The sequence below is a fragment of the Canis lupus genome, chromosome 16 (assembly GCF_048164855.1).
Source record: "Canis lupus baileyi chromosome 16, mCanLup2.hap1, whole genome shotgun sequence".
NCBI lineage: Eukaryota > Metazoa > Chordata > Mammalia > Carnivora > Canidae > Canis > Canis lupus.
Window position 1 is genome coordinate 26,275,453 of NC_132853.1, and position 22,850 is coordinate 26,298,302.

At 32.9% G+C, this 22,850-nt stretch overlaps 1 protein-coding gene across 3 annotated transcripts in view; it reads right to left on the reverse strand.

Moving 5' to 3' along the window:
• BRIP1 (BRCA1 interacting DNA helicase 1) overlaps positions 1–22,850 on the reverse strand; it is a 180,653-nt gene that overhangs the window by 122,092 nt on the left and 35,711 nt on the right. For all 3 annotated transcript variants that reach the window (XM_072779704.1, XM_072779705.1, XM_072779703.1), the window contains exons 7-8: positions 8,166–8,456; positions 3,356–3,577 (exon numbers count right to left, since the gene is read on the reverse strand). In XM_072779704.1, the coding sequence (XP_072635805.1) occupies positions 3,356–3,577; positions 8,166–8,456 (513 nt within the window). The remainder of the gene's footprint in view (positions 1–3,355; positions 3,578–8,165; positions 8,457–22,850) is intronic.

The following is a 22,850-nucleotide window of genomic DNA, read 5'->3' on the forward strand; positions in this document are numbered from 1 at the left end:
AGTAGGCAAGATATTTCATTTAAAACTTCAATTATAGGCCAATGTGGCAAGAATAATTATATAAGTAACTGATTCTAGGTCTTAACACTTTTAAAGCACTAATGAGGCTAACAAATATTAGCTCAACATTACAGTTTCCCATTTTTCATTCTCAAAATACTTTACAAACCTATCAACCAAAATACATGTTAAGTGAATCTGGATTAAAGTACAGCTGGTTAAAAAAAAAAAAAAAAAAAAAAAAAAAAAAAAAAAAAAAAAAAATAAAGTACAGCTGGCCACACAAAAGGGTATAAAAATCTCACTATGAAGCAATCTCCGACATAATTTTAAAAGAGGAACAAAAAAAAACTTTAAAATTAAATAATTATACAATATTCAAGAGACTCTGAAAATACTAATATAAATACAGCATTTATCTGTTTCATTTTAGTTGTTCCTACTATCCTTCATTTTGAGAATTGTTTTTCCCAGATGCCATGTGGTATTGATAGAACTGCTAATCCGTTAATCAAGGGATATCACCACCTTCAAAACATAGACTCAGAATCCAGGTTTGTCAGTTATTTTTTTTAAGGATTTTATTTATTTATTCATGAGAGACACAGAGAGAGAGAAAGAGAGAGAAAGAGAGAGAGAGAGAGAGGGAGAGAGAGAGAGAGAGAGACAGGCAAAGGGAGAAGCAGGACCCCAGAATCACATCCTGAGCCAAAGGCAGATGCTCAACCACTGAGCCACCCAGGTGCCCCCAGGTTTGTCAATTAAATAAAGTATTCCATCCCTCTGTGGTCATGGGTTGAAGAGTGAAGATGAGATTTAAGGGAGGCCAATCAGAGAAATTTGGAGTGATGAATATAAGATCATGAATTTTTTCCAGATTAGGTGGCTATTTGTGGTTATCTTTGTTCCACCTGGAAAGAAACTGAGAATAAAGCCATCACAATAAAGTCAGCCAAGCATTTTTTCTTAAGCTCTACTGAAGCTGGGTTTGTGTCACTTGCAATTCAGAGTCCTGGCTAATACAAAGAAATGTTAAAAAACAATTGCCAGTGAGTTATTCTGAGGAAAAAATATACAGAAAGTTGACGATGACTGAAAAAGAACCATGAAAGAACAGGAAACGTATTGGCATTTAAAAAGATGAGTAGAAAGGTCCCTGGGTGGCTCAGTCGGATAAGCATTCATTTGACTCTTGATTACAGTTCAGGTCATTATCTTAGGGTCATGAGATCAAGCCCCACATCAGGTTCCTCACTGGGTGTGGAGTCTGCTTAAGATCTTTCTCTTTCACTGTGCCCTCCCTGCTCCCCAAAATAAATAAATAATTAAAAGGTGAGTAGAATTTGGATTTGGAAAGCAAAAGGAGGAGTGCACTTCAATATAGGCATCATCAAAAGCAGAGATAAAGTTAAGAACAAGATATTCTCAGGGGACTATGAGGTAATTTTTGAAGGGGCTAAGTTGGGAGTTTGTAGCAGAAATGTCTGAGAAGGCAGATCTAAGCCAGACTATTGAGCATCTTGAGAGTAAGCTTAGCAGATACAGACATTAATGACAGATGAATGGATAAAGAAGATGTGGTATACATATACAATGGAATACTACTCAGCCATCAAAAATGAAATCTTGCCATTTGCAACGATGTGGATAGAACTAGATGGTATTATGCTAAGTGAAATAAGTCAATCAGAGAAAGACAATTATCATATGATCTCACTCTTATGTGGAATTTAAGAGACAAAACAGAGGATCCTGGAAGAAGGGAGGTAAAAACAAAACAAGATGAAGTCAGAGAGGGAGACAAATCATAAGAGATACCCTTAATCATAGGAAACAAATTGAGGGTTACTGGAGGGGAGAGGGATGAAGGGATGGAGTAACTGGGTAATGGACATTAAGGACAGCACTGATGTGATGAGCAGTGGGTATTATATAAGACTGCTGAATCACTGACCTTTATATCTGAAACCAATAATATAGTATATGTTAATTAACTGAATTTAAATTAAATAATATTTAAAAAGATATAGACTTTATCCCATGAGCCAAGAGTGCAACAGATTTTTTAATCAGAAGAAGTATGTAATAAAAGAAATACTAGGAAGACCGACCTGCCACTGATATGTACAAGTGGCTCAAATGAAAGGAACCTAGCAAAGAGGCAACCAAAGAAGAGGTAGGACAGGGATAGTAAACATAATGCCTATGAATTTTAAGCTTAAAAAGAAAGCCAATGAGAGTTGTGCAGTCAGATCTAAAGAGAGGAATAATAGGTGAATATACCAGGTTATTCACTTTTTTTTTTAAGTAAGCTCCATGCCCAGTATGAAGCCCAAAGCAGAGTCCAAACTCATGACCCTGAGATCAAGACCTGAGCTGAGATCAAGAGTCAGACGCTCAACTGAAGAAAGCACCTAAGTTAATTACTTTTTGTCTGATGCTGTAACTGGATGGTTCTAAGACCCATGCAAATAAACACAAATGCTATATCCAAATTTTATTTCTCAAAAACTCACAAAATTACAAATGCTATATCCAAACTTTCTCAAAAACTCACAAAGCATAATTTGCATAGTGTACATATTCTCCCCACAAAGTTCTTCAAACTACAGATTCTTCATATGAATGTTTTAAAATAATTCTGACTATTGATAAATGGAAGGAGTGATAGTTATTAATGGGTCCCAACTGGGAGTAATTTTGCCCCACAGGTTATATCTGGCAATGTCTGGAGACATTTTTTTTTTAAAGATTTTATTTATTTATTCATGAGAGATACAGAGAGGCAGAGACACAGGCAGAGGGAGAAGCAGGCTCCACGCAGGGAGCCTGACGTGGGACTCAATCCGGAACCTGACGTGGGACTTAATCCAGGGTCTCCAGGATCACGCCCTGGGCTGAAGGTGGCGCTAAACCGCTGAGCCACCCAGACTGCCCTGGAGACATCTTTGATTGTGACAGCTACAAGGGTGTCACTGGTGTCTAGTGGATAAAACCAGAGATGCTGCTAAGCATCCTACAGTGCACAAGATAAACCACCACAACAAAGAATTATCACGCCCCAAAACAAATAATTATCAATATCATTATTAACAAGGCTGAAAAACCCCATCAAAACTCCAGTTCAGTATTGGGTCCTTAAAAGTATGTATTACTTTGTACATTAAAATGACAAGATCTAAAACTCCGTTTTTAATATACCTCTGTATATGTTTTCAGTACTCTAATCTGCTTATACATTTACATAAATATAAAGCAAAAAATAAGTGAAAAGTAAAACATCTAAAAGCTTTACATTGATCATTTGTATCTTAGTAAGTAGGAGAAAAGTTCTAATTTTCACATAGCTACTTACACTTTCCCTTATTTGTGCATCTAGAAGATAGTTGTAAGGACAAAATATTATGTGAGCATCTTCTATTAGTTCTCGTGCTGTGTAATACGGACATGCTTTTAGTTTTTTTCCCAAGCTGACAAGTTCTTCTATATCCCAGGCTTTGCACATCCCTTGCAGAGTCTGTAATGTGTGTTGATTGCTAATTTTATGTACACCATGATAAAAATAGCAGGATTTGCCCTAAAAACAAATACGTGTTACTGAAATGTGAATCAATGCTGGAACAAAGGAATAAAACAAGTTTATCTCAGAATTCTCAGAACATCATTAAAGCCACAAGGCAAAGATATTACAGGAGAGAAATTATATCCACAATCACAACCATTTTAAAGAAACTGTTAGTTGGCTCATATAGAGCTCCAGATCAGTATAGCTCTAGATAGCCCGAATTCACCAGAAAAAACTGTTTTTAATTATGCTTGTTGTGCCATTGTTCTGATTCAAGTGATATTGGCAAAAATATTTCTTGAAGGATACACAAGAACAATGGTATCATTGTTTGCTTTCGAAGATGACAGCTAAGTGACTTGGGGGGACATGAGTGAGATTTTTCTCTATAGACACTTTTGTACATTTTCAGTTTGAGCCATGAGATAGTATTACCTAAGTAAATATAAATAAGTAAAAAGAAAGGAAATAAAGGAGAAAAGGAGGGGGGGGATGTCTTAGGGAAAAAAAAAAAACAGTGTTCACAACAAAATATCTGTAAGATACAAAAGAGCACCAAAAAAACCCCACTAAATTATCTATAATTCTATCACATAAAGCATGTACTAGTAACATTTTGATGTATTTCATTTATACCTCTTCTGTACATATGTATATATGGATACATCTCTAAAATGTAACCCAATATTAAAATAATGAAAACAAAGCAAAGTTTCCCAAGGCATCAAGGATTAACAAGTTAGCCATAAGAAACATTTTTTATAAAACTGGAATCACTGTTTTTCCATCTGATTTTATTAAAAATCCTATCAGAAATATTTTCTCACATCACTAAGTAGTTTTTCATCAGTGTCCACATATGTACATTGTGTTAATAGTTATAAACCAGTTTCATTATTGTTGGGCATTTAGACTGTTACCAATTTTTGCATTATAAATAATGCTGCAATGAGCACTTCTATGCACATTTCTAAATATTTTCTTAGTATACATTTTTAGAAATGGCATTATGGGATCCAACAGTATAAAGTATTTTTAAGCTTCATGAAAACTATACCACCAAATTATCCTCCAGAAAGTGTATACCACTTTACAACACTTTTTCTGTATCTTTATCAACACTAATATTATCTTTACCTATTTTAAAGGTTAAAAACTAGAATCTTCTTGCTTTGATTTGTGTTTTTATTCCTTTTTTTTTTTATTTTTATTTATTTATGATAGTCACAGAGAGAGAGAGAGAGGCAGAGACACAGGCAGAGGGAGAAGCAGCCTCCATGCACCGGGAGCCCCATGTGGGATTCGATCCTGGGTCTCCAGGATCGCGCCCTGGGCCAAAGGCAGGCGCCAAACCGCTGCGCCACCCAGAGATCCCTTTTTTATTCCTTCTAGCAAGGTTTAACACTGCTATTGTACTCTGTGAACATTCTAACATGCTTAAACAGTAATTTGCATTTCTTCTTTCATGTACTATCTACTAATGTCCTTTGCCATTCTATTACCAGAAGTAAAAAATTTTATCAATATATGCTAATCAAAAATAAGATGCTTGATAAAAACCCAGTCCTAGCAATAGTGTATCATATCCCATTAAAAGATGTATAAAATTAGTAGTATAAATGTACACCATTAGTGGAAGTATAAATTACTTCTGTTAGAAGCACATATTTTGTCAATAACTATCAAAATTTAACATTTCACCATTAATGTGAATATATATACACATATATATATGTATATATATATATATATATATATATATATATATATATATATATAATGCACTGTTAAACAGCCAAAAATTTGAAAGTAAACCAAATATCTATCAAAAGCAGACATTTTTTTTTTGAAGCAGACATGTTAAACAACTTATGGTAAATTTATGTAAAAGATATAGCCCTAAGAAATGTGTCAGATTTGTCTATATGCCAATATGTTTAGGCTTTTAAAAGAATATATACACATTTTAGCAAATACATATTTTAAGTGTTTTGGAAGACTATATAAAAAAACCTTAGAGCAATTTCCCTGAAGGGTTAAAAGAATGTAAGGAGCAAAAAGGAGAGGTCCTCTTTTCATTTTATTGCTTTCTGTAATTTGGAGTCTTCTAACTATAAATATATTATTTTCTATTTCAATTGTCATTTGGGACTGAAGTCATTGAAAACTGATGGGTCATTTTTATTTAATTAATTCTAGGTACCAATAAAAAAATTAAATGTGATTTTGAAATCCAATATTTATCTTTCCTAGTTTGTGGTCCTTAACAAGTGAAAATAATATTACATATATAATACATATATGCTTATCTACAAACTATCCAACAGCCAAATCTATATTTTTACATATTTTAAACATGTGTACTCATTATATTCACAAAAGTACCTAGAAATTACTAGAAATGGAGTAAAGCATAAAATGTTCATCACCTATAAAAGAATGTCAACAAATCCAAGAACAAGGCATGGTCAGCTGAGGGACGACAACTAGTTCTAAAGCTTTGTATTCAGCCACGTAAGGGGACGCTACTAGTTGGTTCTCCATGGTACTAAAAATAAGAATTGAGAAAAGAACTTACCTAACCTTTATTTATTTATTTAGTTCATTCTCTATATTACTTTCATTCACTGTGTCCCATCTCTGCTTTCTTTTTTTACCCTCCATACAGGGTCAACTTCCTCATACCATAATGCCATCTTTTGTTTTGCTTCTAGTGTAATTAAAATAACAATGACGAAGAATCAGAAAAGTTGTCTTTCTTGCTAACTAGTTGTTAGACCCAGAGCAAACTTCAGGGCCCATTTTTCTCAGGTGATGAGGCATCAAAAGAGTAAATGAACCAGAAGCCTTTTAAAGATTCCTCTGACCCAAAGACTACCATTTCTAAGGTTTCTTCCACCTCTAAAATCCTGATTCTAGGGTCCATAAACAGATGGAAACGTGCCAAGTATCTTTCATACTGACTTCAATACAGATTGAGTTTAATAATATGATATTCATCATTTCTTATTCCAACTATCTTTGGTACTATTCTGAAAGCTTGTAATTGTGTAAAATGATCACCAAGATGCCTTTAGAGTAGATGATTATTAACTGTTAAATTCCATCTTCACAAAAAACATATTCTTTCATACCTAAAATAATTTTCTAGAATTATTTCTGGAGCTAGTTAAAATTATTTGTTCTTAAGTGAAACAAAAATTAACTTTTAAGAGATAAGCGCATTGCTTTTCCATCATAGGAGCAGTTTCATAAAAGAAACAGTGAATAAAAACACATGTGCCTTTGGATCAAGCCAAAAAATCGGAAAGTTTACACTTTAAGGGCACTTAGAATGACACTCCTGTGCAGGCTGATAGCAAAACCAGAATGGCCCATCCATTTTAGCAGTGTAACATAACCCTGAGAGGAGTCTGTCAATTCAAGTGTTATCACACTTTAAACTCTTTTTCACTCAAACTGTCAGTTGTCTATTTATCATTTCACTTTGGTAATTCAGTCATAGTAAACAGAGACACCTATAGTGACTTTGTAATTGGGCATCATTACAATACCAAATTACCCTAAGGACTTGGGAACAAAAAAAAAATGTTCATGTATGCCTATGAGCAAACCATTCTGAGGCAGAATTAAGTCAAGACAAATAACCAAAAGCAGGTATCTTCAATTATTTATAAGCATTGAGAAAGAAATGCACGATACAAAATAATTTATTCACATTACATGGTAGAAGGTGATATATCAATTAAATGAAACTCTAGGGGCTATGGCTCCTAGCTTTTTGTGGGGAACCAACTCTGTTTGACAAAATACTAGTGAAAGAACTTTCAAAGTATATTAATTTATCATTGGTCATTTCATAGACTATCAATTTATGGTTCACAAATAATTTCTCAGTATATTCCATACTTCTAACTTCAGATTAAGCAAGTTATTAAACTGTACACAGACTACCAAATTAATACTGCCAAAATAATTATGTTTTTACTAAGAAAGACTTCTCAATTTCTACCTTGACCAAATTCGTATTAAAGATTTTCCTGGAGGTCTTCAAAACCACCAATGACATATCTTTAACTTTAATAATTCAATTTATTTTTTGAAAGAGAAATTTGTATTAAAATTAAAACATAGGATAATCACTATATTTCTCATTCAACTAAAATTTATTTACTCAGAGAGTCTAAATAAACTATGTTCTCTTGAAGTTTTAAATATACGAAATAATTAACTGATTAAATTAGACTAAATTATTTAAATACTTTTATCTCCTATGACATCACCCAACATTTGACTATTTTTGATAGTGAGATTTCAAAGAGGTAAAAAAACATCTGACCAAAACAGAAATTAATTTCAAGGAATTAAACACCCCCAAGCTTTAGAACCAAAATTTATCATTCTAAACTTGAAGAAAAGTTTTCTTGTGGTAAAATTCTTTTTCAAAAATTAACAATACTAGCAATTAATTTGATTTTTATAAGTTATTTGATTATCAGTGGAAATACACATATAAAACACAAAATGAACATGTAAAAAAATGAGTAATAGAATCTTTTCAGCCATATTTTTTTCTCTAAAACAAAATAACTTTACTCACATTTTTTCCATCCAGCAATTCCATGCACTTCTCATTTCTGTTGAAGTTACCTACTACTTCAGGATGAACACAAGTATGGTCCCTGCTAGAAAGAATAGTCATTGGGACCCCTGAGTACGCTGTCCTCCGGAGCTCTCTAGTAATCTGAGCAATCTGTTTGTGTGTGCGTGTCCCAAAATATATTTTGGGTATCTTGGATTTCCCGCCATGATCCTTCTTAGTGGTATTTGAGGAATCTTGATTGCTTCCTTGTTTAGTAGAACAACAACACCTGGAACAGTGACCGGGGGGCTGTAACAAAGGAAAAAAAAGACAACTCATGTCTGGTATATCACAAAAAATGTTATTAAACCTCTCATAGAATCAGAACCACTATGTAATAAATCACAATTGTCAAATAAAGAGAAATGTCAAGATATTACATCATCTAAAACTTGGAAGTTTTCCATTTCAAATTGGTTTTCTTGTACTCCTAAAAGTTATAAATGATGTTTCCATATTTACATGGCTTTCTAACATATCATTCTAACTCTTGAATTCCAAACATTTTAGGTAGATTTTAATTCTAATTATAAAAATAAGACAAAATGGAGGACAGTTTTCATTTCTGCTTAGGCTATAAGTGAACTCATGATACTACAATTTAGAGTTGATAGTGCTATTTTTGTTCACGGCATAGCACATTCAAATATTCTATACCAATATTTTAAAGAGCACTTTAAACAATAACTTACAAAAAATAGAAATAATCAAGTTGAATCTAAAATATCATTAAAAACAAGAGAACTATTCTCTAGCAAAGGGATGCAAATGAATGCTATTAATATTTAATAATGAAGGCAGGTTGCTTGTGTGGAACAAGTATACCTGAAATTCAATTACCTGTCATGGAATTCAAATCCATCAGAAAATTATTCAGGATAGCTTTTTCTGGACAATTTTACTCATAATTCAGTTCCATAATTGGAATCATTAGATAAATGTCTCCTTAAACACACTATCATAAGGAATAGCAGGAATGTGGTCCATTATTTACCTGATTTTTCTCTTCTGTTTCCAAACTCAAAAATAAAATAAAAACTTTAATGCTATATATTAGAATCATGGGTTATTAACCACCCATTCCTCAACCTCAATTGCTATATAAATGAGACAAAATGTAGCCTCATTTAAAAAGAAATACTATGAAATAGTTAGTTTATAGGAATGGTGACTGAGAAGGAAAAAAAGCTAAATACCACAGTTGCTTAAGAGAATTTGTGCTGTAGAGTTTTAGTTGCTTAAGAGAATTTGTGCTGTAGAGTTTTAGTTCAATAGAACAAATACACCATTTTACTCAATTTTTTTAAAAATTATAATCAGTAAGAGTAGCCTTCATAAACAAATGCTAAGTCATAGTATGTTATACCACAATACTGGGGATCAAGCTGTCTTTTAGCCTCAACTCAGTGGAAAAGCAAGTTCAAATTACTCCCAGTCTCGCTCAACCTTGTCCGCCATTAAATATTACAATACATGATAGAATGGATGTAAATGTGACCCTTCTGGAGCTGTCACTCAGTGGGATAAAAGGTTCACTGATGTGCCAAATAAACAGTCAGTCAAAGCAGATAAAGTTACAGCCATGCTGGAATTGTTACATTCCCTTCTCAGGTTGCTAGTAGCAGCAGATTTCATTACAGAGTGCTGCCACATTAAATAGCCTGTTCCAAATATCCTGCCTTCTATATTGAATAATTACTTATTCACTGAAAGGATAAAAAGAAGAGTTATGAATGGGGCTCTTGTCAACAGTGAGGCAGGAAACAGCTGACATGTGGTTTATGTTACATATGTTGCAATATCCAACAATTTATGGTCACACAGAAAATGGAATGCAAATTATATCATGATATTTCTGACTGAATATTTTTTTGGCCTTTGCAATTATCACATTAATTAATTAACCTAGTAAATGAATTAAGATAACTCTAGGTAGAAGAATTAAGTTTACTTTTCTGTACCTTCAATCTTTTCACTCAATTATACTATATCTCTTTCCTATGATACAATAAATTAAATACTGAATATTAAATTGAATATTGGAATGCTAACGTCTAATGCATGGCTATATACTACATGTAAATATCATATCCAAGCACAAAAGTAATCCAATAAAGTGGTCTTCTCTCAAGGCTTAGAAAATCTTTCTGATGAAACACTTTCAACATCAATTCCACTTAAAGCTTTATCATCTACACCTTTTATTTTATGTTAATTCATCTACACCTTATATTTAATTCTTTTTTCTAACCAAAAGTCCAAACAATATTGAAATAAACAAAATAAGTCAACCACCTATGACAAATAATTTAATATATAACTTAGACCTTCATATATATCTCCCATATAATTTTTTCAAATAAAAAGGAATGTTATTACATAGTTTTATAACTTGTTTTGTATTAGAACTTTTTACTTCTTAAAAGGGATGAATTTGGCATTAATAATTTTAAAAAAGGATCTCCTTATCTTAAAATGTTATGATAGTAGCTATAACTAACAAAACAAAAGATAGAGAATGGTTTCAGAAAACTTTTCCCATTAGAGCAGCTTTATTTAGGTACCTTAAATCCTATTTTCACTCTATAACTGAGAAAATTATAAACTAGGACTACTTTTATATTAAACATGTTTTTGTTCATTATGTTTTACAGTGGTCTGAAGTAATTATGTCATCTACGAATTTGAGGTTGACTCTCAAGAATATGGTTTTTCAGTGAGTGGTTGGGCAAGTTATTATAGAAGATGGAAATTAAGAAAGTTGATTCTTTTTCCTTTGCAATATTAAAGAGGAATTATTTCTTCAGATGTGATCTTCTATTGAAGTTTCCATTTAAAGGATTTGGTATAGTCATATTTAATACAGAAAAAAAAAAACTGTGGCAAGAGAACAGAGACTTCAAAAAGACATTTTTTTAGTGGCAAAAGAATTATTTGCATCAAAAAAACCCCCAACTTTCAATTCTGTAGGAAAACCAGAGAAAGAATACTGAAAGCAGCAATGGCAGGAGGTCATAATATCTTCCAATTCAACTAATAGGCTAACACTTTATGGCCTCTCTCTGAAATCCTTTGACCTAGCTGTCTTGAAATAATAAAAGAACAAAATTAAATACTTTTGTACCTTTCATTGAGTTTTTCTCCTGCTAACAAGCTATCAGGTTTGTCTTTCACAGGGATACTTTCCTTTTGTTTTTGACCTTTGAATTTACAGAGATTGCATTAGGAAACGGAGAATAAATTAAAAAGTATTCACTTTCATCAAACACATCTGAATGTCAAGAAAGATAAAACATATAGGCTCTCCAAAACCTGTAATCTCTAAAACCTGAAATAGGCTACACTGAGTGGCAGAGCCAAACTCTTTAAGAGATGGCTACTTCTATACCTAGAAACTGTCTAGAGTCCTTTTACTTCAACAAAAGGCAAGAAAACTCAACCAGAATAACACCAAAATTCCATTATTATTTAAAGAGAAAAAAACAACCAACTAAACAAAAAAACTATAGGGGCACTTGGCCAGCTCAGTTAGTGGAGCATGCGACTCCTGAATTTAGGCTCAGGAGTTCAAGCCCCACGTTGAGCATGGAGCCTACATCCATAAAGAGAAACATAAGAGACACATGGGGGTGTGACAGCTATATTCTTTCCAGATGTAGGAGTCAATTGTTTAAAAATAAATTTCAAATTTACAATAGTCAAAACTATTCTTAGAAGGTCAACAACAAAGGATTTTAGAAAACTCTTTTCAAGTATAACAATTCCTACCTATTCTCTTATTATATAGAAACAAGTATCTAAATTTTTTGAAAGGATAAAGAAAGATTGTAAGACTTATCTTAAAAGAAAGGCCAAATTCTGAGTCCTTGCCACTATTCCTTTCACAAAGTTACAAGTTCAAGTAGATTAAGATACAATGTCGAGGTCTGAAGTTTTATAATTTTCTCCAACCTCTCCCCATAAGAACAACAACATAAAAATTACTATGCCTAAATAATTGAAAAATAAAAATGAGCATGGTGACTGTAAATTTTAAAAATGGAAAATAATAAAGGAATAGCTAGAAACTATTGTATTGCCAGAGAAGCTATTTTGCTAATTCATAAAATTAGGTAACCTAAAAGGACGCTATGAACTGATTTTAAACACAGACATAAAGGGGAATATTTGTATGAAAAATAAGTATATAAGAAAGTATATATAAGAATGAGGAAAAAAGATCAAAAAGAATTTTATTTGTAGGAAATAAAGGGAAAACTAGATCCATGAAATAATTACATACTTTTCTGGAACTTTCCACATGTGCATGTATTGTCTGTCAATCACACTGCAAATTCCTTGAGGAAAGAAACTATGTCTTACATTTCTTTATATAACTCACTCATTAAATACGCTGTTTTGCACATGACTATAACTTAAGTTTTTTTTTAACTGGTGGACTGTGACTAATGTCCCCAAGTCAAGTACTATACATGTACCACATTGTATTTATCCAAAGGATGCATAACTGATGTTCTAATTTGAAGTTCTTCATATGTCAAAAAGGTACTTCAAAATAAAAAGTTTACCTTTTAAAAGAAAAAGTACACAGCAATCTGTTATTTTCAAGGCCAAAAAGAAAAATCATTTTGTTATGCTAATAATTGGGGCACTTTATAGTTGTGAGCAACAAACACATAACCTGATATATTCATTATTAATAATAACTGGGGATTCCTGGGTGGCTCAGCGGTTTAGCACCTGCCTTCCGCCCAGGGCATGATCCTGGAGACCCGGGATCGAGTCCCGTATTGGGCTCCCTGCATGGAGCCTGCTTCTCCCTCTCCCTCTGCCTCTCTCTCTTTCATGAATAAATAAATAAAATCTTTAAAAAATAATAATAATAACTATCAGTCATTAAGATTGTCCCTGTGCTAAACACTATATATATATACTATCTCATTCATTCACTCAAGAAATATTAGAATTCCCGATCTATCAAGTCAAGTAGAAGGACAAGGGTCACCTCATCTCACTGACAATGTTTCTCTCTTTAATTATTCTACAAAGCGCAGTTTTTGGAGTTTATCAATACCAGTTTCATTCATGAATTAGAGAAATGTTTAAAGTCAGTACTCTAAGTGCATTATTTACTGAATGCAATTACAAAATATTCCTAAAGGTAAGCTATAAAATTTACTTCAAAAAACTATTTTAACTTATTATTGGTTGACATTTAAATCAAATATTTTCTAACAAGATTTACACTTTATTCCTCAAGAAAAAAAACAACAAAATTCTCAATTAAGAGACTCGTTAAAGCACATAACAACAAACTTTTTCTGTAAAGGGTCAGAAAGTAAATATTTTATGTTTTGTGGTAAATAAGGTTTCTGGCCCTGTATAAGAAAATATTTTTATGATCCCAATGTGGGGAAAGGTTTCTTAACATACCAAAAACACAATGATTAAAAACGCAATCTTGTTAAAATGTAAAATTTCTATTTAAAATAGCACTCCACTTTATAAAAGAAAGAAAGAAAGAGAGAGAAAGAGAGAGAGAGAAAGAAGGAAAGAAAGAAAAAAAAAGAAAGAAAGAAGCACAGACTAAGAGAAGATATTTGCACTGTATATAACCAAGAACCAGGATCCATAACATATGAAGAATTTCAACAAATGAATTTTAAAAGACAAATCCCTAGATGGCCAAGAACAACAACAAAAAATCACAGAAGAGAATAGCTGAAAGGCCAATAAACATCAGAAAAGAAATGTAATTTAATGCTTAACTTCATAACTAATTAGGAAAATGCAAATTAAAATCCTAATTCGATTCAATTTCCCACCTATCAGATAGGATGTTAGAGAAGATATGAAGCAACTCACACACTGCTGACACAAGTATAGGTGACACATTGTAAACTGTTGATCTAGTGAATCAAAGATACATAGACACTCTGACCCAGCATGACACTGCTAAGTATATATATGAGAGAAACTCTTGCACATTAAGACAAATACAATAGGGATATTTTTTGCAGCATTGTTTTAATGGTGAGGAAAACAAGCTAAATGTATCAACAGAAGAATGGATAAATTGTGGATGTTTTTCAATCAATATGATACTGTCTATAATGAAAAAAATAAAAACTAGAGTTGCAGGTATCAACATAAACATAAAAAAAAAAAACAATGTTGAACATACCGAAGAGAAATTAAATTTTATTCTCCCCATAAAATTCCAAACAAATTGATGATAGGAATAAAACTATAAAACTTTAGATACAGAATTAGGAACCCCCACTGTAGTAGATAATTTTTAGAGCTAAGGATTATAGTAGACAATACACCTGAAAATGTTAACCAGTACTTAAAAAGAAACCTAGCACAGCAAATGCAGTCTACTCTGGTTCTTCCTCAGCTGCTTATGAAAGCAGAATAGTGGGCAGCCTGGGTAGCTCAGTGATTTAGCGCCACCTTCAGCCCCAGGGGTGATCCTGGGGAACTGGGATTGAGTCCTGAGTCGGGTTCCCTGCATGGAGCCTGCTTCTTCGGCTGCCTGGGCCTCTGTCTCTCATGAATAAATAAAATCTTAAAAAGAAAAAAAAAAAAAAAAAAAAAAAAAAGGCAGAATAGCTTCCATCTTAATACCTCTTGACCAAAATGTTTCAACCTAATTTATTAGGAAATAGGTTCTTAATTTAGGGTCCATGAACTGTTACAGGAGACAGGGTTTGAAATCACCCAAAACTACAGACACAATTTTGAGTGCATTTCCAAAAAGTACAAACTTTCCTCAGGTGCTCAAGAAGACTATGACTTACTGGGTGAGCTCTGTATTCCAGAACTTATGTCTGATTTTATAAAGAAAATCAAACAGAAACAGCATTTTCTTTACAACCAACTTGGCCAAATTTATTCTGTAAGGGAATGAACAAATTGATAACCCAAAGAAGACAATTTTACAAAGGTTCCTCCACTGCTTGTAAATTAATTTCTCTTTTATGTTTGTTAATTACCTAATATTACCATAATTCTAAAACACCTAGTTTATTGCCACTGTTTACTTCTAACTCCATTTTAGAGATGAAAAAAAATCTAAAAGAGTTCCTCAGGTTGTTATAAAATACATAATAACAACTTTTGTGGGAAAGCTTGAATTCATAAACTTAAATCTCAAAACAAAGTTTCAGGGATGCCTGGGTGGCTCACTGGTTGAGCATTTGCCTTCAGCTCAGGGCGTAATCCCAGGGTCCTGGGATCGAGTTCTGCATTGGGCTCCCCGCGAGGAGCCTGGTTCTCCCTTTGCCTGTCTCTCATACATAACAAACAAACAAACAAACAAACAAACATTTAAAAAACAAAGCACAAAGCTTTAACAGGATCATTTTCATCTACCATTTAACTTGGCAAAAAAGCAAAATATTAAAAAAAAAAAAAAGCAAAATATTGCCCTTTTTCATTTCAGAATGCCATGCACATAAAAAGCTAGTGGTAAAAAGCCAATGAAGACAGACTTATACTACAATCTTTGAGGTATAAAAAAGAGGGTTTATTGTTAATATTTATCAACCAATTGCTGTTGTCCAAGCCATCTAAACAGGTACTGAGAGATGCCTGGGTGACTCGGCGGTTGAGCATCTGCCTTTGGCTCAGGGTGTGATCCCGGAGTCCCAGGATAGAGTCCCACATTGGGCTTCCTGCATGGAGCCTGCTTCTCCCTCTCCCTATGTTTCTGCCTCTCTCTCCCTCTCTGACCCTCATGTAGAAATAAATAAAATCTTTAAAAATTTAAAATAAACAGGTACCGAATGCCTGTTGTACAAAATCTCACATAAGCATACACTCTAGTGAGATAGCAAAAGTGACATGACTATACCTTTTCAACTATTTTTAAAAATTCAAACAGTAGTGTTCTACTGCCAGTTTCATGATTAAACTGCACAAAGCAGCTGTTTATCCACTCACAGCAACCAGCAGGTGAACTTGATTCAATATTTATCACAGGCTTTCACAGATCACTGCTAACCAAGCAAACGTTTTAATTAAGCTGGAACTTGCTTCAAAGAGCTCATTCAAGATGTCAATCAGCAGGTAAGGGATCAGATACAGTGTCAGGTGAGAGTGTGTAATACAAATCCACAACTTTCTTCATCCCATCGCTGTAAATTAGCCTGCTCTAAAGTTCAGACTCTGATTGTAACAGACTGCCAGTCTCCTGGAATGTGTAACTGAAGTCACTCAAATTCTATTGTGAAGGTTGTAAGCAATATGTTAAACTGCAATGGGCTAGCACATTAAGACAGATCCTTTTCACGGTTGTTTCTTGATACCATAAGTGTTTGTTACCCTACTCTCCACTTACTGTTTACTTTCTTGCCTGGTGTAAATGGGAATTCCTTAACACAGTTGCCCCAGTTTCTGAAAAGTTTATGTTTCAGTACAGTTAATCAAAAAAGATCCAAAGTGGTATAATTTTTTGCATAAATTTTAACAATTATATTCTATAAAAATTCTTATTTTAAGAATAAATACATGATAAAAATGACCAGACTGCTAGAAACCAAAAATTCTCTTGGTTTAACAGCACTTTACATAGAAGTCTCAAACATAGTAAGTCACACTGGCCAATTCCTGGGACCTACGTGGGGTGTTTACAACAAATAGAGAAGAAAAAGAAGAATCAAAGAATATGAGGGGAAAAGGGAAAGCTCCCCCTTAAAGAACAGAATGTCAGCTAAATATTGTATGTAAACAGAATGAAAGAATTTTTTAAATCATCATTTTGCAACTCCTATGTAAAAACTGATACCCTAGAGCTACCTAAATGGATGCTAAAATCATTGAGTGAAAAGTTGTTGGGGAACAAGATATTCACACAGCCTCCAAATATCACCCTATGGATTACTTATTAATTTAAAAGAAAAATGTGCCTTTAGCATGGACACCTTGTAATCACCAGTTTAACCAAATGGTCAAATGACCTCCAAATATCACCCTATTATTTAGTAATTGAAAAGAAAAATGTGCCTTTAGCATGGACACCTAGTAATCATCAGTTTAACCAAATGGTCAAATGATACAGTGGTCAGACAAAGTGGCATCAATGTACCTCTTGATATGATACTAGAAAAATACTTATGTGCTCTTCTAGAACAAAACTACATCGATTATGAAATCCAAATAATCAGGTATGAATCAAATAAAGAAACTATGGTAAAAAGATGTATTATTTGGCTGGTGAAAATTAATCCAACTGCACTTACATATTTTTCAAACTTCCTTCAATGAATCTTTTAAAATGAGAAAACAAAGCTATCCTATGACATCATCATCCCCACATAATTGACCAAAATGCTACAAGCAAAACCTACACAAAATAGAGATTTTTTACTTTTTCACGAGCATTACAATACAGATAAGTTATTATCAATATACAAGGCTCGAAGGCAGCACTACGCAATAAAACTTTCTGTGATGATGGAATGCTCTGTACTTGCACTATTCAATACACTTGCTACTAACTACTACCTGGGGCTAGTGAGTACTGGAAATGTGCTTAGTGCAACTAACGAGCCACATTTTAATTTTAATTAAACAGTTGTATGTGGCCATAAACCCTATCAATGAAGTTTTAAAATACTACAACAGGTTCTAAATTTAATCTGGAAGACAAATTAGAGTAACCAAAAAATATCTGGAAAGGAAGATGGACAAGAATGGTATGTATTTTTATATATATAAGAATTTAGTGTACATGATAAAGATGTTGTGTTAGGCACCCTTTAAGACGTGTCCAACCCTATATTCTTTTTTATTTTTTGAGATTTATTTATTTGAAAGACAGAGAGTGCAAGCGGGTAGAGGGAGAGGGACAAGCAGACTACACTGAGTGTGGAGCTGATACAGGGCTCGATATCATGGCCTTGAGATCATGACCCCAGCCAAAATCAAGATTTGGTCGCTTAACCAACTGAGCCACCCAGGTGCCCCAACCCTATATTTGTAAAAGAGTTCATCATCTTTAGCCCCTGCTAAAAAGGTAGACGTCATAACACATGACCAAGCCCAAAATACTCCTGGCATAGCAAGACCAGTAACATTCACCTTCCCAGGAACTTGTAACTGGGGCATTTAGATTAACTATAGGGAACAGACAAGAAGAACAGACAAGCCTTTCATAAGACTTCAAGGCTTCCATTCTGTGATGTTATGGTAAACTCACATGACGGAGAAAAAAATGAGAGAATTCTACAGAGAGAGGCAGAGAAGACTAACTCAAGGCCCCACAGAAAAGAAAAAAGCTTCCTAAAAACTTTTGAGTTCTAATAAGGGCAACTGTATTTACTGTTTTACCCTACTTTTAGTGCGCTTCTACTTCTTCAAAAGAAATCATTCCTGATTAAGGGTTGAAATTATCACGCAATAACAAGAAACTTTCCCTAAATTGACGTAGTCTCTGAGTCTTCAACTTAATAAAACCCATTAAATAACTAGCATAGTGAAAGAAAATGACTCACCTAAATATCCAGCCACAGACTATAAACATAAATTATAAGAACAGTCAATCAACAAAATGCAATGTAGTCATTAAAAATGATGCAAAAGAATATTAGGTGACATGAAAACATGATCCTGATCCATTATTATAAAGAGAGATAATTGGGGATGCCTGGGTAGCTCAGTCAGTTAAGCACAGTGGGTTTAGAGATTACTTAAAAATAAAACCTTTGAAAAAAAATAAGTCCCAGTTCCTCACTCTTTCCTCTTTTGATCCCCCTCCAAAAAAAAAAAAAAATAAAATAATGGCAAAGGGTAAATAAAACAAATAGAGGAGGTAAAATGGCAAAATATGAATAACTGTAAAAGCTGAGTGATGGCCACAAGGGGGTTCATTATATCCTCATATCAACAGTCCTCTGTTGGCTTTGTGTATGAAATTTTCTTAATATTTTTAAAGTAAGGAAAATTTACAAATTCTTTTTTATAAAACAAGTACTACATTGATTCTAAAGCAAATCAAGATAAACTTTTTCTAATGAAAAATATGAAGAGATCAAAAACAATGAATTCTAAATGTATAATAAATAGGATTCTTGTACACATGTACACATACACACAACCAAGAAGTCAAGAACAAAAGGATAATTCAGTTAATTTAATATAGTTTAATGTATTAAAAAATGTGAAAAACCATATTCATATGCATAGTTTAATATTCATTCTTGATGAAAATGCTGAATAGAAATGATTCTCCTCAACCATGACAAAATTATATGTATAATATTTAATTAAATCTATAATTTACATATAAACCTATAACTTATATAATTTAACATATTTATATATGATTTCCATTTAATTTCCATATGAATTTTACATATGTATATATGTGTGCATATACATATATATATGTAATTTTCAAAAGCCACTTTCATCCTTAATGAAGAAACCCTAGAAGCTTTCTCATTAATGTCTCAAAGAAGACAATGATGACCATTATTTCTCAATATGCCTGGAAGAATCTCAGTTTATACCTACTTTTACAGTTTATTATTAATAATGCCCCCTACCACCTCCATTCTCAAAACTGTCCTATTCTGGATAATAGATATGATTCTTCCATTACTATTATCACATGTAACTTTGGAAGGTATTATATAAAATTGTGAAGGAGATAAAATCATCACTGTTTACAGAGCATATGATTAAATACTTGGAAAACCTAAGAAAATTTATTGGAACTATTAAAATAAAAGAATTCATTGATGTGGTTTGGTAAAAAAACACAGTAAATGTAATTCAGTAAAAAAAAAAGCAATCAATAATCTTCATATATAAAACCATAACAAGGGATCCCTGGGTGGCGCAGCGGTTTAGTGCCTGCCTTTGGCCCAGGGCGCGATCCTGGAGACCCCGGGATCGAGTCCCATGTCGGGCTCCCGGTGCATGGAGCCTGCTTCTCCCTCTGCCTATGTCTCTGCCTCTCTCTCTCTCTGACTATCATAAATAAATAAAAATTTGAAAAAAAAAAAAAAAAAAAAAAAAAAAAAAAAAAAAAAAATAAAACCATAACAAGTTAGAAAATGCAATTAAAGATCAAAATCCCAATTATATAGAAAGGAGAGATAAATTCTCTAGGAATCAACTTAAAAATATATTTAAGTAGTAACAGGATGTTTTAATTAGATGAGGCAAATCCTTTCACAAACTATATGTATATCAAGTCATCATGATATATACTTTAAATATCTTATCATTTTATTTCTTAATTACACCTCATTAAACCTGAAAAAAAAAAGTTGGTAAGAAATTTAACACTACTGAAGGAAATTAAAAAATAAAAAAGCAAATGGAAACAAAGCATGGTCTTAAATAGAAAGACAACATCATAAAAAACTCAACTCTTCCAAATAATCTAAGAAATATATCAAGAATTTTTTTTTAGCTAGGCAGTCTAAGTCTAAAATACATACGTAAAAATAAACAAGGATAAATAACTAAATAGGTAATAAGGCAGAACTAAACATACAGAATACTAATATGTACAGTAATCAAAACAGTGTGGATTGATGGAAAAGAAAATAGAAAGTCCAGAAGTAGCACCAGATACTTTAAAAAATCTAAAACATCATAAAGTCAAAAAGGTTGCATCTCAAATTAGTAGGGAAAAGAAAAACTATCAATAAATGATGTTGGAATAACTGAGTAGCAATCCAAGAGAGCAAAAATTATGTTCCTATCTTATACTATTCACCAGAATACATTTCAGATTTAAATATAACAACTGAAAAATGTTTAAATCATCTGAGAAAGGTCCTTCTAAGTGTGACCAAAACCCAGAGACCATAAAAGACTGATAAATTCAAATAAAATAAAAATTTCCTGCATGATAAAATGTAAAAAAAAAAAAAAGATTTTTGTAATTCATAACACAAAGGTCTAACTTAATACTGAAGAACTCTGTAAAATAGTAAGAAAAAGAAAAAAAACCCCTAACTGACAAAAGGAATAACCAGATATTTGAAAAGATACTCAACCTCATTCATAACAAGAGAAGTACACATTAAAAGTAGAATGAAATGACATTTTTTTAACCAATCAGGAAGAAACAAGATACAGATTTTGATATATTTGCAAGAGTGGTAACACGTATACATATATGTATGTATGTGAATTATGTATAATTTACCTTTACAATATATATACTATGTAAACATAATATTTATTGCTTTATATTTGCTTTTATTATCCTGGGTAGGATTCATAAAAAACAGTAACAATTGCCTTGGGGACAGGAAACACAATGGCTGAGAAACTGGGTGTGGGAAACTTTTTAACACACACCTTTTTGTTTTACAATTTTATATCATAGGCATATATACTTTTCAAGAATAGATAAATAAAATATACATTAAAAAATTAAAATACCAAATTGGCTTCCTCTGGCACTACAGACATATCTACTCCCTATAATGTTGAAACAATGTATAGAGAAGTAGCCATTTCATTCTTAACAGAGAATGAAGACTTAATGAACATTAGTAGTAGAAATAATCAGCAATAGCAAAACTCTCACACTGGCTAAAACTGCACAAGATAAAACTTACTACTGACTAAAACTTAAGAACCAATGATTTAACAAAACTGTGACTGGTACTCCCTCTGCCTGCATCTCTGAATCTCTCTCTCTCTCTCTCTCTCTCTGTCTCTCGTCTCTCATGAATAAATAAATAAAATCTTAAAAAAAAAAAAAAAAAAAGGCAGCCCGGGTGGCTCAGCAGTTTAGCGCCACCTTCAGCCCAGGGCCTGATCCTGGAGACCCGGGATAGAGTCCCATGTAGGACTCCCTGCATGGGGCCTGCTTCTCCCTCTGCCTGTGTCTCTAGCGCTCTCTCTCTGTCTCTCATGAAAAAATAAATAAAATCTTTAAAAAAACAAACAAACAAACAAAAAAAAAACTAGGGATCCCTGGGTGGCAGAGAGGTTTAGCGCCTGCCTTTGTCTCAGGGCGCGATCCTGGAGACTGGGGGTATCGAGTCCCACGACGGGCTCCCGGTGCATGGAGCCTGCTTCTCCCTCTGCCTATGTCTCTGCCTCTCTCTCTCTCTCTCTCTCTGTGTGACTGTCATAAATAAATAAAAATTAAAAAAAAAAAAACTGTGACTGGCAAAACTTCATCTAGAAAAATCTTAATGTTAGAAATTAATAGCCTAAAAAAAAAGAACTCTATGGCAAAAGCCATAATCAATAAAAAGCTGACATAGCTGAAAAAACTTGATGAATGAAATGTCTTCTTCTGTAAACATTACATTAAAATAGTAAATTACAAAAAAGAAAAGACAGTAACAGAAGAAATATTAATTAACAACTAGACTTTGATAATGGCAGTCTGATTTTTTTCCTTGCTTCTTTACACTATCTGTTGTTTCTTGAATTGTTTATAATGAACAAATATCACTTTTACAAAAGGTTTTTTAAAAATACACATAAAGGAAAATAAATACTGAGTAGAGATACTATCAGAGAGAAGGGTCTCCAACTCTATTAGTCACTATTTCTCCTTGCAGTTCTATTAGTTTTTACCTCATATAGTTTGATGCACTGTTGTTAGGCACATACACACTAACTACTATTACTTCTTGTTGGAGAACTGGTCTCTTT